Below are 17,299 nucleotides of genomic sequence, written 5' to 3'. Positions count from 1 at the left end.
AAGCGAGGGGTCACCCCCGCCAACACACACGCGCGCGCGGGGGGGGGGAGCTGGGGCCCAAGCCTGGGGCGGTCTCTGCCTGCAGAGAGCGGAGAACCGGGCCCCGGCCTGGAAAAAGCGCCCCAGTGCCAGGCTTTCCTCCTGTGCGTCCGCAGCCGTCTGTTGACCAGGGCAGGCCTACCTGCCCCCACCTCCTTTTCTTTCACTACGAGGTCTTGCGGGGACCCACGGCCCATGGAAAAGGGGAGAAGGCAGCCCAAGAAATGCTGGGTAAAGCTCAGCGCGCGCACCCACAAACTGCTGGGCTCGGGCGCCCGCACCCCTCAGTAAACCCGAGGGCGCACGTCGTCGGGATGCCACGGAACCCTCTGGAATCTCAGCGTGCCCCCACTGGGAGAACGTCGGAGTTGCAAGGCACTTTCAGAGGCGGATTCCCTTAGAGATGCAGCTCCCCGACGGCAGGTCAGGGCTCGCCGCGGGGCGCCGATTACTGCCCTTCGGAATACTTCCTCCGAGTCCTACCCACAGCACCGACGCACAGATCCGAGAAGAAGCCTGCGCTAGCGGGGCCCACGTTGGCGGGCAGCAACGCCGGAGAGGAGCTCGACTGCCTCCAGAAAAGGCGGGGCCGCAGGGGCTGTGCAGACCCCGCCTCGAGGCTCGGCCGCTGGCGGGCTTCTCTGCAGCCACCCGCGCCCGCGGCTGCTCCCGAGTGGCTGGCGGCGCCGCGCGTACTTCCCCGCGCTTTTCCGGTCCCAAGAAAGCCTGTTGACCGTTCTGTCCCTCCTACCTGTTCCTGTATCTCCTTGTCCCTACCAGCCCCTCTGTGCGCCAAGTGTCCCCCACCCCCAACGCAGAGGACTGTATCTGCTCCGATGGGGACGCAGTTGGGCAGCTCTTCCTTCTCCGCAGGGCGCAGGCGGTTACTCAACCTAGGTACCCATATTTCCGGTGTCCTAGGCTGGGTTACAAAGGAAAAGAGGCCACTAAGAACAAAAAGTGAAAACGTATTCTTTCCCATGTTGACTCCACCAGAAAATGGAAATCCTGTCTAACTTCCCACCCGCAGACCATCACCTTCTATATTGATCTGATTCCAAGACTTCTAATTCACTGGCTCCGGTGACTTTTTCACTTTCTATCACTCCTCTCATAATTTGTTTAAAGTGGACTATAATCGACATAATAAGCTGCACATATTTTTTTTAATGAAATCTTTTTTTTTTTAAGATTTTATTTATTTATTTGAGAGAGAGAGAATGAGAGAGAACACATGAGAGGGGATAGGGTCAGAGGGAGAAGCAGACTCCCCGCTGAGCAGGGAGCCCGATGCGGGACTCGATCCCAGGGCTCCAGGATCATGACCTGAGCCGAAGGCAGTCGCTTAACCAACTGAGCCACCCAGGCGCCCTAAGCTACACATATTTAAAGTATACAGTTTGATAAGCTTTGACATATGTACACTCCTATGAAATCATCACTATGGTCAAGATAATGAACGAATCTACCACCTCCAAAAGTTTTCTTGTGTCCCTTGGTAATCCGTCCCTCCCAGGCAACCACTGGTCTTTTTGCCACTACAGCTTAGTTTGTGCTTTCTAGAATATTATACAAATGGAATCATACAGTATGCACTTTTTTGTCTAGTTCCCTTTACTCAGCATAAATATTTTGCAATTTATTCATGTTCATGTATCTCGATACGGACATTCAGTTTTCATTGCTAAGTCATGTTCCATTGTACCACAATTTATAAATCTGTTCAAATCCATTCACCTGTTGGTGGGCATTTCAGTTGTTTCTAGTTATTGGCTATTACAAATAAAACTGCCACGAACATTCATGCACAAGATTCTATATGGATGTATATTTCTTTTTCTCTTGGGTAAATACCTAGTAATGGAATAACTGGATCATATGGTAAGTAGTGTTTAACTCTTTAAATCACTGCCAAAATGTTTTCCAAAGTGGGGTTCTCATTTCATATCCCCAGCAGCATTGTATGAGAGTTTCAGTTTCTCCACATCCTCACCAACACTTAGTTTGGTCAGTCTTTTAATTTGTATTTCCTTATTGACTCTCCTTATTGACTACTGATGTTGAGCATCTTTTCACATGCTTTATTTTGCCATTAGTAGATCTTGTTTTTTCTTGGTGAAGTATCTGTTCAAATCTTCCCCATTTAAAAAATTGTGTTTTCTTATTACTAAGTTTATAGTTATTTAAATATTCTAGACACAAGTCCTTTATCAGATATACGATTTGCAAATTTTTTCCCAGTCTGTGACTTGTCTTTTCACTCTCTTAACAATGACTTCAAATAGCAGAAATGTTTAATTAAAAAAAAAAAGAAATGTTTAACTTCAATAAATTCAAATTTGTCTGTTCTTTCTTTTATGGATCATATTTTGATGTCATATCTAAGAAATCTTTGCCTAACCCAAGGTCACGAAGATTTTCTCCTGTGCTTTCTTCTACAAGTTTTATATTTTTAGGTTTTACATTTTACATTTAGGCCTATGATCCATTTTGCGTTAAATTTTATATGTGGTGCAAAGACTGAAGTTCTTTTTTTCCTTTTTTTTTTTTTGCATGTGGATATCCAACATTTACAGCCCCTTCTGTCACATTGCCTTTGCATCTCATAAAAAATCAGTTGTCCAGGGGCCCCTGAGTGGCTCAGTCAGTTAAACGTCTGACTCTCGATTTTTGGCTCAGTTCATGATCTCCAGGTCATGGGATCCAGCCCAGCATTGGGCTCAGTGCTCAGCATAGGGTATGCTTGGGATTCTCTCTCTCCTTCTCCCTCTGCCCCTCCCCCGGCTTGTGCTCTCTATATGCATAAATAAATAAATAAATACATACATACATAAAATCTTTAAAGAAAAAAATTAGTTGTCCATATACATGTGTGTGTTTATTTCTGAAACTCTATTCCGGTCTACCTTTACACCAATACCACACCATCTTGATTACTATAGCTTTATAAGACTTGAAATCAAGTAGGGTTAGTTCTCCAACTTTGTTGTTTCTCAAAGTTGTTTTGGCTATTCATGGTCCTTTGCATTTCCACATGAATTTTATTTATTTGTTTGTTTGCTTGTCTGTTGGTTTTATTTTATCCGTTCCCCGACATACTTCCTCTCTGGCAACCATCAGTATGTTCTCCATATTTAAGAGTCTGTTTATTTTGCTTGTTTGCTCATTTGCTTTTTTTTTTTTTTTTTTAGATTCCACATATAAGTGAAATCAGATGGTATTTGTTTTTCTCTGTCTTATTTCACTTAGCATAATACCCTCCAGGTCCATTCCTGTTGTAGCAAATGGCAAGATCTCATTCTTTTTTGTGACTGAGTAATACTCTATTATATATATTGTACCACATCTTCTTTACCCATTTATCTATCGATGGACACCTGGGTTGCTTCTATATCCTGGCTACTGTAAACAATGCTGCAAAAAATGTAGGAGTGCATGTATATTTAGAATTCATGGTTTTATTTTCTTTGGGTAAACACCCAGTAGTGGAATTACTAGATGATATGGTATTTCCATTTTTTTAAAGATTTTATTTATTTATTTATTTGAGAGAGAGTAGGGATGGGAAGAACAGAGGGAGAGAATCCCAAGCAGACTCCCTGCTGAGCACGAAGCCCAATGCAGGGCTTGATCTCACAACCCATGAGATCATGACCTGAAATGGAAACCAAGAGTTGGAGCCTTACCGACTGAGCCACTCAGGCGCCCCATAGTAGGTCTATTTTTAATTTTTTGAGGAACCTCCACACTGCTTTCCACAGTGGTTGCACCAATTTTCATTTCCACCAACAGTGCACAAGGGTTCCTTCTTCTCCACAGCCTCACCAACACCTGTTATTTCTTATCTTTTTGATTCTTGCCATTCTGACTGGTGTGAGGTGATATCTGACTGTGGTTTTAGAATCAGCTCCTCAATATCTATTTTTTGAAAAAGGCCGATGGGACAGCAGTTCTGCTATAATGCTTGTTTTGAAAACTTGAATTTGTTCCAACACAATTGATATATTAGGGAATAATTTGAACATAACTTAGGTGCAATTTCTTCTGCAAGAAGCACTAGGAGAATCTCAGCTGCACACCAGCTGAGAATAAGGCTTTGAAGGAGCTCCAACATGCTGGCGTTCACCATGTTTGTCACTGTTGGTTTGTTTTGTTTGGTTTGGTTTTTCACTGTTGGTTTTTAAGACTATGCAGAGCTAGAGAGAGGGGATGAGAACATGGCAAGTTAAAATCCCACAACGCTCACTGCTCTTATCAAGAGTCAGCTGTTTTTTCTTGAATAAACACTCCCTAAGTTGCTGCAAACCTTTGATTAATTTCCAGAGTTATGAAAAAGTTGCTTCTGATAATTTTTGCCAGTTTCTCATTGCTTTTACGGAGGAGAGAATTTTCAGAGGTCCTTACAGCACCATTTTCATTGACATCACTTCCTCCCTTCACGTCAACTTTCCTTCACAGCCAGCCCTGGTGCCATGTCCAGACACCAGCGGCTGCCTCATGTTCTCGTGTCCCTCTTGCCTTCCTCTCTTCTGTCATACTCTTTACTGCAGGATCCCCATCCTGATCACACCTGGTTGCCTTCTTACTCCAAGCCTGCACATAAGTAACTGAATTTTGCTGGAGGAAACCATAAAACCTTACTCAAGTGAGCATTCCACAAAAGCAGACAGTCTTACTATAATTAATCAATACTTTCCCTCTCTTAAAGAGAAGTAGAGAAATGGGTATTGATTCCTAAGTTTTCAGTTCCCATGCAGTATCACAGATATATGTATCTCATTTCCTGCCCTCAGATGCTGATGAGATTAACTGTTTTATCCTTATTGTCTGTTGAATCTTTCTCCATACTCTTGCCAATTATTTTAGTTTGCATTCTTTAACTAATAATGAATAATAATTTCTTCAGGTTAAATGTTTCCTTTTTAGTAAATTGCTTGCTAATGTCCTAAATCCTTTAATAAATTGCTTGTTTATGTCCATTTTCCATCAAGGTTTTTTTTTTTTTCAAGATTTTATTTTTAAGTGGGGTGCCTGAATGACTCAGTCGGCTAAGCATTTGACTCTTGGTTTCGGCTCAGGTCATGATCTCATGGGTCATGGGATCAAGCCACATGTGGGGCTCTGCACTCAGCAGCGAGTCTGCTTGAAGATTCCCTCTGCCTCTCCTCCCACTCACTCTCTCTCTCTAAAATAAATCTTAAAAAAAAAAAAGATTTTATTTTTAAGTAATCTCTACACCCAACATGGGGCTAGAACTCACGACCCCGAGAGAGGAGTCACATGTCCTACCAACTGAGCCAGCCAGGCACCCCAAGGTATGTATTATTTTTCTTGTTGTCATATATGTTGCAAATCAACAAGTTTGTGTATGTGTGTTTTACTTTGGAACCGAAAGCAAATACTATTGGTCAGAATTGGTGTTTCTTAATGACATTTAAACAACACAACTCGTAATGTCCTATACCTCTTTGTATCCCAATGAGCTAAAAATGTTCCTCATACAAAACATAAAGGAGGTTCAAAATTTACTGTGGATGATGACTGAAATGATACAGGAATATCTTGGAGCAAAAGGTTCCTAATTCCCAAAGGCTGTTTTCTAGAGAAGACAGCCTGGCAAATGCTTGACATAGTCTTGTAGAATTTAAGAACCAGAAGAAAGTTTAGGAGATGATATATTTCATTCTGGGCAATTTAAGAAAATTTAAGATAATGTAAGAAAATTTAAGGGGCGCCTGTGTGGCTTAGTCAGTGAAGCGTCCAACTCTTGATTTTGGCTCAGATCATGATCTCAGGGTCGTGAGATTGAGCCCCATGTTGGGCTCTACCCTGAGCATGGAGCCTGCTTAAGATACTCTCTCTCCCTCTCCTTCGACCCCTCCCCCTACCACTCTCACATGCTCTCTCTGTCTCTCTCTAAAATAAAAGAAAAGAAAAATTTAAGATAATTTAAAAATTACATTAAGAAATTTAAGAAAAGGATAACCAGCTAAAGAAAGTGTAGGGAATAATAAAGTTTCCAGGTAAAAAAAGATCTTGAGAAAATTTTATTCCAACCTATCATTTATTAAATGAGCCCCAGAAAAAGGAAATGACTAGTCAAAGATACACATCTAGTTAGAATCTCACTGGTTATTCATGAAATGAATGGACTTCAAATTGCAAAGTTAGACTCCAGTCTAGAAAGATGAAAGCCAAATGAACATAGGATGCGGATAGGGTAAATGTAGATACTTCTTTTTTTTTTTTTAAGATTTTATTTATTTATTTGACAGAGAGAGACAGCAAGAGAGGGAACACAGCAGGGGGAGTGGGAGAGGGAGAAGCAGGCTTCCTGATGAGCAAGGAGCCCGATACGGGGCTCGATCCCAGGACCCTGGGATCATGACCTGAGCCGAAGGCAGACGCTTAACGACTGAGCCACCCAGGCACCCTGGATGTAGATACTTCTTGAGACTGAAGCATTTAAATTTGAGATCAACCAATGAAATACTACTTATATGTTTAGTAGGCTACTGCCTAAGAAAAGTTAGGAATACTTACACACACGCACATAGATATTTGATTACCATTTGAAACAAAATAGAAGAATAAACCATAAAATTTGTACAAATGTTATCTATGAGGGAGAAGGGAGTAGCATGGAGAGTACAGATCTGATTTTATGTAAGTATTTTACATAATCATAAAAGAAAAGTAAAAATTATTCTCTAAAACAACAGTGAAATAAAACAAATGAATTCAACTGTAGATTGAATTGGTGGCATAACCACACAGAGGAACTATTCTAAGTATCTTTAAAACAAGTAATTCAGGTATATATCCCCAGTGGGATGTAACCCAAGGACAAAAACTCTGCAAAAAAATATATTTTTAATTGTTTTTAGTAATCATATCAGTACTGGTATTGGTATTATTTTTCAGAAGCTACTGTGTAGGTGGTGTCAGGTAAAACAAGTAATCATACTGGTGTTGTCAAAAACACTAGGACTTGGAGCATGAGAGAAAGGAGATTGTAAGGAGATGTAGAATCATTGGGGTCAATAAAAACACTGAAGTTCTGAATTGTGACTGGAACATCAGTATGCACTCAATGTATTTTATGTTACTGAAAAGGCTTGGAAATGATGACCAGTCCAGCAGCAATGAACACTTTAAGAGCCCAGATTGTGGTGTTATAAATCCTTTTATCTGCTAAAAGCGATTACAGCTCCTTTGAGAAATGACTGATTCCAGGTCTGGGGCAGAAGATGTTCAAAATTTCCTGGAACATCTTGTCATGCCAGAAAGCAGAGGAGCCATCAGAGTACTAGGGTTGTATCAAAAGATCTCAGAAACTAATTTGAATTGGCTCCTGCAGGTCAAAGATGGGACATTTTTAATATCAATAAGGGTGATGTTTGCAGTGGAATAAAACACATAAAATAGGCTTAAACCGGGGCGCCTGGGTGGCTCAGTCGTTAAGCGTCTGCCTTCGGCTCCGGTCATGATCCCAGGATCCTGGGATCAAGCCCCGCATCCAGCTCCCTGCTCCGCGGGAAGCCTGCTTCTCCCTCTCCCACTCCCCCTGTTTGTGTTTCCTCTCTCGCTGTGTCTCTCTCTGTCAAATAAATAAATAAAATCTTTAAAAAAAATAGGCTTAAACCCATACATTCATAACACCTTTTAAAATATCTCATCAGGGTGCCTGGGTGGCTCAGTCGTTGGGCGTCTGCCTTCGGCTCAGGTCATGATCCCAGGGTCCTGGGATCGAGTCCCACATCGGGATCCTTGTTCCGCGGGAAGCCGGCTTCTCCCTCTCCCACTCCTCCTGCTTGTGTTCCCCCTCTCTCTGTGTCTCTCTCTGTCAATAAATAAATAAATAAATCTTAAAAAAATAAATAAAATATCTCATCAATCACCTTTAGAGAATGCTAGTATAATAACTCATTGATTTAAAAACTGGTAAATGGCGGGACAGAATCAAGCATTAATTCTGCCTTTCCTCTATAAAATGCAGCTCAGATTCATCAAATCACGGTGAGCGGAAATTCCTATTTGTAAAAGTATTCTAGCTAAAAAATGAATAAATAATGTTAGACTTAGAATATCACTATTCTGCAATACTAATGAATTAATGAAGCTAGGCAATGATCATCAATAACTACTAACATCACAGAAAAACAGCTAGTATCATATGCTTCTTGATGAAACATACCACCACCATCTATGATGTGACCTTACTAAGACAAGGAATAATAACAATAAACCAGAATCTGATCAAGTCTCTAATCTTAATTCGTATTTTCAAGTCAGTGGGATCTCCACGAGGGCCAGGGCCAAAATACCTGCACATGACTCCCAGTGAGCCTGCCTGGATTGTCCACAGACCAGTGGCTTGGGTTCCAAAAGCAAGAATCCTAGAGATTGAGAAAACCTGGTTGAATAAATTCTATTTTCATGCTAACTCACCTTCAAGAGTGGTTAAAACATACCACCCATATGCACTGAGTGTTCCGCAAAAGTTCTTCTGACATTGAGGCTAGAAGCCCTTAAAAGCTAAGGACAAAAAGGGTCTTCTGAAGACCTAAGAGAAGAACCTGCATCTGTGGGGAAGCACAGGGACTCAAGATAAATCCATCTGTAAGCAACAGGAGCGGGCTCCACTTGTTCCATGAACTTGCTTGCAATCCTTCTCACTTATGAGACCTGTAGACAGAGGCTCCGCCTCCTATCCTAAGAATTACAATCTATGGGAAAGGTACTATTTATTTTCCAGGCAGGAACCCACTAGTCTTGGCAGACAGGCTTTGGGATCTGAAGCCCAACCCCATGAGGCTGATCACTTGTCTGCATGCCCTGTAAGAATGGTCTTCATGGAATGCAAGGAAGCTTGCATTGTATTTGCCCAAGTCCTTGTGCTAAACCCAGCACAAACAGAGCTCAATTCAGCACCAATGGTGATAATGTGTATAAAGTGTTGCCAATCAGGGATACCAAAACTTTGGGATCCAAAGTTTTATTGGGGGTCAGTCACATAGGCATGCAGTGCCCGTGTAACTGACCTTAACCAGTCAATCTCCAGCCCCCAGAGGTCAAACTTGTCTCAAGATCTTGGGCATACAAAGCCACTTTTATCAAGCAGGATACTGCAAGGGCTCAGAGTTCATTTCCCAGGAACCAGTCAAGGACCAGTCCCAAAGACTTTTGAGATGTACACAGTTTGAGCAAGCAAGTCCTCCTGAGTTAACCATTTACTGACACTCATCTAGCACATATTACATGTCACCCTTTATTTTTTTTTAAGATTGTATTTATTTATTTGAGAGAGAGAGAGAGAGCAGGGTTGGGATGGGAAGGGTGAGGAAGAAGCAGATTCCCTGTGGCACAGGGAGCCCGATGCCGAACTCGATCCCAGCACCCTGGGATCATGACCTGAGCCAAGGGCAGATGATTAAACCACTCAGCCACCCAGGTGCCCCATGTCACCTTTTATTCTTAATGACATTTTTACCATGTAGGTGGTGTCTCCCCAGCTAGGATGGAGGCCAACATAAGAGAAGCAACTGCCATAACTTTTAGTATCTCGGGGGCTTGAAGAATTCCATATATTAGCAGATAGATGCCCAATAAATAATCATATTTTACAATCATGTCAGTGGCCCTTGCTCAGGTTGCTCTGTGCCTAGGATATCCTTCTAGATCCCTTCTACCTATTATCACTACTCCTAGCTGTCCATCAGTACACAAACCAATTTGTAGTTTCTTGTGAGATCTTCCCCAACTGTTCTGGCCCATATTAAGGTTTTTCTTCCCTAAATTCTTGACATATTTCCTGTCCAGATAATCGATGTGACTTTTTATTATATTCAACCTTGAAATGTTACTTAGCTTTCATAGGACTAAGGCTCTTCTCCCAACTAGACTCTAAGCTTCTGGAGAAAAAGGACCGGATTGTACTTGGTTTTTTGCCTTCCCTTTGATGCCCAGATGCTATGATCTGAATGTTCCTGTCCCCTCAGAAGTCATATGTTGAAACCTAATCTCCAATGTGATCGTGTTTTGATGTGGTTAGATCATGGAGGCAGGGCCTTCATGAATGGGATTAGTGCCCTTATAAAAGAAGCCCTAGGGAGACGCCCTGCTTCTTCCACCATGTGCTGTTACAGTTACAAGATGCTGTTTATGAACCAGGAGGAGGGCCTTCACCAGACCCTGAATTTGCTGGTATTTTGGTGTAGCAGCCCAAACAAACTAAGGCACCAGGTCAGGGCCTTAATATAGTAGCTATTAAATAAATATGAGATGGTCACTGAAGATAGACATTCCCTTCTTCTCTGGGCCTTTTTAACTTCTCTCTGCTGAGGCCAGACCAGTGCTTCATAAACAGGTGGAAAGAGAGAATGCTTTGCAGAGAAATGAATTATAGGAATGAATACTCAGCACAGAGTTTTTGCAAAGACTAAAGCTTTTTATTCCGACCCGGAGTCATCAATTTTCTGAAGATGTTACTCTGAGCCCTTGGTGGAGAGGACAGCCTCATTGATGCTCTGAGTGATATAATCTATGTTGCAGGCATTGATACAGCTGAAGTTGATCCGACCATTCTTGGGAAGGTAGATATGCTTTTTCTTGACCAGGTATTCCACCTGTTGGACTGGTGATCATCCCAGGGTCTGAGATACTAACTCCCCTCTAGCCCAGGGTGGATTAGAGGTCATAGGAAGTGCCAGCATTTCTGGGGATCCAGAAGGGTCTTTAAAGCAACTCTACTTCCCTCAAATCAAACAGCTAGGGACTGGTCACCTAGTCAGTGAAGCTTAATGCTCAAATACAATCCCAAGGTCAGAAAAGGGGGAGCTACCCCCTCCTAGACACTTACAGTTGAGTCCAAGATAGCTATGGGGCCCATTCTGGTCTGTGATATGATCCCAGGAACCAGGCGTTCCCAGGAGCCGGAGCTTCTCCTTCACCTTTTCCTTGATCAGCATGATGTTCTCTACAAGCCCTTTCAGACTCTGCTTCCTGCCAAAGAAAAGACAGCAAGAAATTAAAGTATGAGGTTTCCCTGCTGTCAAGCTCCTCATTGCCATTGCACTCTTCTTGCCTTCAAAAGCCCCAAGGATAGTGCCCGAGGGCATACTGGTGGAGCCCAGAATCTGATTACAAGTGGGAGAGGAGTTTCAGCCCATGTTAATTTAAGCCAGCCACGCAGGCTTGTAGGCAGATTTTGCCAGAGTAGCAAGTCCTTGATGCTGCCTAATCTCCTGCAATCTGGAAGACTTCAAATAATTCATTGGCCTATGTCCCAAAAGAATGTCCTCTTGCCCACTCCCCCAAGGTGTTGGTACACAATGAGTCCTCAGCAAATGTTGATGAATGAATGGAGTCAAAGAGGCAACTGGGCAGGAAGAATCCTGTGAATGGGCAAGTCTATATGTATGTCTAGAGGCTCTGCCATCCCTTCCCGCCCCCACCCTTTGCCCTTACCATTCTTCCTGAAGAGCAGGGTTACAGAGGACGGAGGTGATAATGCGAGCCCCCGTAGTAGGGGGGTTTAGCCACAGGGCCTGGGTGAGTTTCATCAGTTGGGAGAGGACGCATAGCAGGAGCTGGTTGCTGAGTGCTACCACGACCAGGATCCCAACTCCTTCATCTGCAGCATTGGGACAGACAACCCCTCAGTCTCCTTCTCCATTACCAGGGCCTTCCCTGATGACTTTACCTCCAACCTTGCAGAAGAGAGGGTTGGACTACCGGGCCCCCCTCCCAGCCCAGCCGAGCAGGTATCCAGATCCCAGGAAGTTGCCAGAGCCTCTTCTTCCAGAAAAAAGTAGCTATAAATAAGAGTCTCAAAGATGGGGGATGCCTGGGTGGCTCAGGCAGTTGGGTGTCTGCCTTCAGCTCAGGTCATGATCCCAGGGTCCTGGAATCAAGTCCCGCTTCGGGCTCCCTGTTCAGCGGGGAGCCCGCTTCTCTCTCTACCTGCTGCTCCCCCTGCTTGTGTTCTCTCTCTCTCTCTGACAAATAAATAAATAAATAATCTAAAAAAATTAAAAATAAATAAAATGTAAAGAGTCTCAAAGATGGGAAGCACTTGAAAGATCACCAAGCCCTCCCCCTCACCTTATAGCTGAGGAAAGAGAGGCCCAAAGGGGCAAAATGATTTCGCAGGAGTCAGTCTTGGGGCACCTGGTTGGCTCAGTCAGTTAAGCGTCTGGCTCTTGATTTCAGCTCAGGTCATGATCTCAGGGTCATGATATCAACCCCCCTGAGTTTCTCTCTCTCCCTCTCCCTCTGCCTCTCCTCCCTCTCTCCCTCTCTAAAATTAAATAAATAAATAAATAAATAAATAAATAAATAAATAAATAAAATTAAAAAAAAAACTGGAGTCAGTTTTAGTAGCTAGTTTTAGGAACTGAGCTGAGACAATACCGCAGAACCTGACTCGTACCTCAGTGCTCTTCCCTTCTGCCTCCATGGTACTCTCTCTGGAGGCCTTGGCTCTCTCCAGAGGGTAGGAGATATCAAGCACAACGTTTATGCCATGGCTAAGGCACCACGTCAGCACGAGGCCTTCCCCTCCCCTTTGGCCCATTCCGTACCATAGATGCCAAAAGTCTTGGACAGAGACTGGCTGCAGAAGAACTCAAAGCCTTGAGACACGAAGTACTGTAAGAATCCAGTATCTTCTTCCAAGTCCCCGGTGGATAAACCTTGATTGGGAATGTCAAAAAATGGGAATATCTGCTTGCTCTGTAGGAGAAAGAAGATTGGAAAAAGGATGAAGTTGGTGGAGGAGATGGTAGATGGCGAGAGGGAAGAAAGTCCGGCGGATGTTGGGCTCACCTTCATGCTGGCCATCAACCTTGCCCACTGACTTTGTGTCAAGTTGCAGTCACCAAGGTTCCCAATCACGAAGATACAGCCATGTGGGGCCTGCTGCAGGTAGACACTGTCTCATCAGGCACTTCCCCTACCAAGTGGGAGTGGCACTAGGGCATATGGAGGAGAAATCATCCTCCATGTTGGTTCCTACTAAAGGGCCAGGCAAATCCAAGCCTAGAAAAGGCCTTTCATGACAACAGGGGTGGTGGGGATGAAAGGAAAATAAAACTGTAATCGGGTCTGCGGAGAAGTTTCTGAGCGGGGCCCCTCTACCTCTACCACATCGAGGAGCACGTTGGAGTCTATGCACAGCTGCTTGGAGTCCCAGAAGGAGTATTCACAAACTGTAAAGCCCATGTCCTGGAAGACGAGTCCATAGGGTTCTGTGGGAACACAGCCCCCCTCCAGCTGGTACTGAGAAAATGGAGGCAGACACGCCAGGGAATGGGTCTGAGGGTCACTGGTGGAAGGTGGGACAATAACAGGAAAAGGACAAGCATACTTGGCTTGTCTACCATCTTGCTCATGACAGAGAGTGAGAAGGGCAACAGTGAAGATTGCAAATGGGGTGGGACTCAGGAACAGGAGAGAGGGACCTTCTGTCACCCCCGTTTTGCATAATAACTCACCTTTTTTGGAAGAAATAATGTACACTATTTGAGAATCCTTTCGCCAGATTTTGAGGAACTGGGCCCCAAGTTGGAAGGCTCCATTGTCACCAACCGAGTGCACACCCCCTACCTGCCAACAGAAAATAAACAGAAGTAACTCTTTAAAAGAGTGATAATGATGCTATTACTGCCTCAGGTTCAGATGATTCCTTCCTGGAAAGAACCTGTACATCAGCAATGTGGGCTGATGCAAAGAACAGTGGCTTCAGGTTCGGATCCTGGCTCTGTCCGCCACCGACCAAGTCTCCGGACTCTGAGTCTCCCGGCCCCCTCTGTCGATGCCAGGAAGCCCTCCAACGCCCCTTTCTGGATAAGGACTATGCAGCCCCGGAGCTCCACTCGCTGAGTCCGGGTGAGTCAGCAAAGGGCCCTTCATCTCACCCTGTTCTCCACAATGACTTGGCTGTGCTTTCCAAAGAGGAGCTTCAAGGAGGCCTCAGTGAATGATTTCATGCCCTTCACGGGCACATACTCGTAGTTCAGAGAGGGATCATACGCGATCTGCAGTCGGATCTTGGGCACCACGGAAGACACCCAAGGATGGCCCTCGCTGGTCATGCAGACTGTGAGGGAAGCCACAGAGGGAGCTCTGGATGCCCAGCCTCAGGGCCTCCGAGTCAGGGCTCTGCAGACAGCCCACAAACAAACATCGGGCCCAGCTTTCTTGGGGCTTTGGAAAGTTGCCCAGGAAAAGACAACTTTCTTTTTTTTTTCCTTCCCCTTTATAAAAACAATGTGCCGAGTGAATGTGTATAATTTTTGTCTTTTTAAAGAAGACAGCTGAAGCTTATGCCATTTTTTTTAAAACCTGCGTCATTTTAAAGGGCAAACATGACATACCACATGGGAGTTCTAGACCCATGAGGCTAAACAAAGGTAACCCCAACTTTCACAGTGGCTAGGGCTGGCTGCATTTCAGAAGGGTCCATTTGGGGAACCATTCTTAGTTCAGGAACAAAAGAGGAAGGGGAGGGGAGAAGGAAGAGGCTGAAGAAAGTAGAGTGCCCATGCAGACCCCGAAGCATCGAACTGGAGGAGAAGGCGTAGCTCTTACCAAATCCCCGGAAGCCCCCAGCTAAGGGCAAAGGGCACAGAATGACCCGGGACATTTTTTGCACTTTTCCCCACCGGGCAATTCTGTTAACAAGAACAGAGCTCTCCACTTGCAGAGGCGTGGCTACCTCCTGATTCCTCCGTGGCAAGGGCAGACTGTTCTCCTAGAGGCAGTCAGGATAAGAGTCTTAAAACGCTCCAAAACCGTAAGGCATCTACCTCTAAAGGCCAGGAAAATCTTGTTAGGACAATTGTCTTGCTTGTAGGTCTTTAACAAGCTGCCTTCTAGCCTCTGGGCTAGGGGCACATCCATGAACACCGAAAGGGTAGGCATCACTGAAATACAAGTACAGCCAAGCCTACTCTGTTCCCTGCTCCTGTTCCAGAGCCTTCCTCCAAGACCGGCCCAGCCAGGCCTGCCTCTTCCCGGAACCCTGGCAGATCCAATACAGAGGCTCTGGACACCTGGTCACCAGAGCAACAGAACCCTACAATCCCCAGTCTCCGTGGTGGCGATCCCCAAAGCCTATGGGAATATTCCATGGCAGTTGAGGAGGATCCCCTGAGAGAGTGGGCAGAGATGGGGGAGGAGGGAGGGAGGACCTGGAATTTCCAGGGACCTCTCTTTAACTCACTGCCTTCTCTGGCTCCCAGTTGCCCAATCCAAAGTAACAAGGCAGCCCTTGGAAGATAGGGCAAGCCCGGCAGCCCAGGAACCGGGTGCAGAAGTGAAAACCTCAGACCCAGCAGTAATGCAAGTTGAGGGATACATTTAAAAAGCTTCTACTTTTGTTTTGCTAAGGGCCCCACATTTTAAAAGGAATAGAAAGAAAGCACTGTTTCCTTCCATAGTTATTTTAAATAAAGAATCCTATGTTTAGAAACAGGATAAGCAGCAACTCCGCAAGCCAATCCTATTTTCTCTCAGTTCTAGAGCCAAGACTTCTACACTTGTTAACCTATTCATTGGTGGCCCAGCAGCAAGTGTAGATGGCAGAAATCAAGGGCGCAAAGAGCTGGCCTCTGTAGGATCAGTCTTGTGATTTGCTTTCTTTTTTTATTTTTTTAAAAATAACTTTGTAGGGGGCGCCTGGGTGGCTCAGTCGTTAAGCGTCTGCCTTCGGCTCAGGTCATGATCCCAGGGTCCTGGGATCGAGCCCCGCATCGGGCTCCCTGCTCTGCGGGAAGCCTGCTTCTCCCTCTCCCTCTGCTCCTCCACCTGCTTGTGCTCTCTCTCTCGCTGTGTCTCTCTGTCAAATAAATAAAATCTTTAAAATAAAATTTGTTTAAAAAAATAACTTTGTAAGTGATTGTTGTAGACACTGCTGGTGTCTCACGCAGATACCCTTTGCACGGCCCACCCCAAAAAGGTCAAGGCTAGACTTCACCTGGGACCACATCCTTGTAAGGCCTGTTTCCCCGTCACAATTCTGCTTCCTTACAGGTTCCTCCTACATTGTGCTCCCTCTGCAAATCGTGAGCCCCAAATCCCCTTCTCAGGCTATGCTTCCGGGGAACTCACCTTATGGCAAATGACTATGAAAATCATCCCTATAATTGTAGAAAACCTTAAAACCTCAAAAAACTATAATGACGAACACCGATTTGCTACAATCAATCTACAACCACACTTAACATTTTGGTGCACCCCCTTTCAGTTTCTCTTCTATGATGTTTATATTTTAAGACAATTGAAATCAAAATGTACATGTAATTGGCATCATACATTTTTCACTTCACATTTCAGTTGTGAGGATGCTAACATGTGCGCCAATCAGAACTGTTCCTGTTGCAAGTAATAAAAAACCCAAGCCACTAGCTTGAGCAAGAGAGATCTTTTATTGGCTCTATAACTGGGCAGGCCAGGGTACATCTGACTTCAATCGCAGTTCAGTCCCGAGTATCAACGTGTCACCAGAGCTCCAGCTTCATTCCCTGTGATTTCCTTGGCTCTGCTCTTCTGGATGCTTCAGCTTTGTTCTTCTGCTCTGGGCACAGGAGCAAAAGTGAATGTAGTGAGTGCAAAATGATACCCATTTGAAAGAAATTTACAACGCAGCTCTATTTGCAAATAAACAAAATGCCAATTACTAAAGGCATGTTTGAATTAATAATGGGACATCCATATAATAGAATTCTATGCAGCTCTTAAATGTAGCCCTCTGTGTACAGATGTGGAAAAATCTCCAAGATACCTCCGTAAGTAAAAACCAGGGAGGTACAAAATAGAGAGCAAAGTGGAGCCACATTTGGGGGGACATATGGGGGGGGGAATAAAAGATACATTTGCATGTATAGGCATGGAAAATCTCCGGAGGGATACACACCAGTAGCAGTTCTGCCTCTGGAAAGCAGAACTGAGTGGCTGATGGACAGGGATAGGGAAGAAAGCTGACTTGCTTTTCACTGTACGCCATTATGTACTTGGGAAATGCTAAACCAAACGCACAGATTTCCCATTCAAAAACCGTGTTCATGTTTTTAAAAATGGCTGCAGCCTTTTGGACATCACACCCTTACAGCCCAGAGGAAGGGAGAGCATCTTTTCTCATAGGCCCCTGGAAGAATGAGGACGTTTTCTTCCCTGAAGCCCCCAGCCTCCTTTTTCCTTTCTCTTGGCTGCAGTGAGTCACTGGCCCATCTCTGACCTTATCATGGCTGAGGATGGG

The 17,299-nt window shown here is 44.5% G+C and overlaps 2 protein-coding genes and 2 long non-coding RNA genes across 8 annotated transcripts in view; 1 reads left to right on the top strand and 3 right to left on the bottom strand.

Annotated features, from left to right (window-relative positions):
- Positions 1-5,225, bottom strand: part of LOC135363695 (uncharacterized) — a 20,030-nt gene extending 14,805 nt beyond the window's left edge. Inside the window, exon 1 of the long non-coding RNA XR_010409688.1 lies at positions 791-5,225. This is a non-coding gene — a long non-coding RNA (uncharacterized LOC135363695). The remainder of the gene's footprint in view (positions 1-790) is intronic.
- LOC135363694 (uncharacterized) lies at positions 5,219-13,847 on the top strand. The gene is made up of 3 exons (XR_010409687.1): positions 5,219-5,354; positions 12,781-12,966; positions 13,714-13,847. It is a non-coding gene; the product is annotated as an uncharacterized LOC135363694 (long non-coding RNA).
- Positions 8,447-15,310, bottom strand: GOT1L1 (glutamic-oxaloacetic transaminase 1 like 1). Its single transcript, XM_045879839.3, has 9 exons — positions 14,850-15,310; positions 13,959-14,140; positions 13,536-13,647; positions 13,180-13,289; positions 12,868-12,960; positions 12,624-12,774; positions 11,509-11,674; positions 10,901-11,043; positions 8,447-10,675 (listed from the first exon to the last, which is right to left on the bottom strand). The coding sequence occupies exons 1-9, from the start codon at positions 14,962-14,964 to the stop codon at positions 10,527-10,529; spliced, it is 1,221 nt and encodes a 406-aa protein (XP_045735795.1). The 5' UTR covers positions 14,965-15,310; the 3' UTR covers positions 8,447-10,526.
- The window catches only part of ADRB3 (adrenoceptor beta 3), a 20,570-nt gene continuing 16,806 nt past the window's right edge, over positions 13,536-17,299 (bottom strand). For 2 of the 5 annotated variants that reach the window (XR_010409685.1, XM_045879838.3), the window contains one exon: positions 15,454-16,618. Coding sequence is in view for 3 of the 5 variants with exons in the window: in XM_045879838.3 (XP_045735794.1) it covers positions 16,600-16,618 (19 nt within the window). In the remaining 2 variants the exon portion in view is untranslated. Of the gene's footprint in view, positions 13,648-15,453; positions 16,619-17,299 lie in introns of those variants that run through there. The other 3 variants (XR_010409686.1, XM_054508606.2, XM_064585550.1) reach the window with 2 other exon arrangements.

This window comes from Mirounga angustirostris, unplaced genomic scaffold (genome assembly GCF_029215605.1).
Source record: "Mirounga angustirostris isolate CCGP_5_RB_7025 unplaced genomic scaffold, mMirAng1.0.hap1 SCAF_2, whole genome shotgun sequence".
In the NCBI taxonomy this organism is placed as follows: Eukaryota; Metazoa; Chordata; class Mammalia; order Carnivora; family Phocidae; genus Mirounga; species Mirounga angustirostris.
This window is presented reverse-complemented; position numbering and strand designations above follow the sequence as displayed.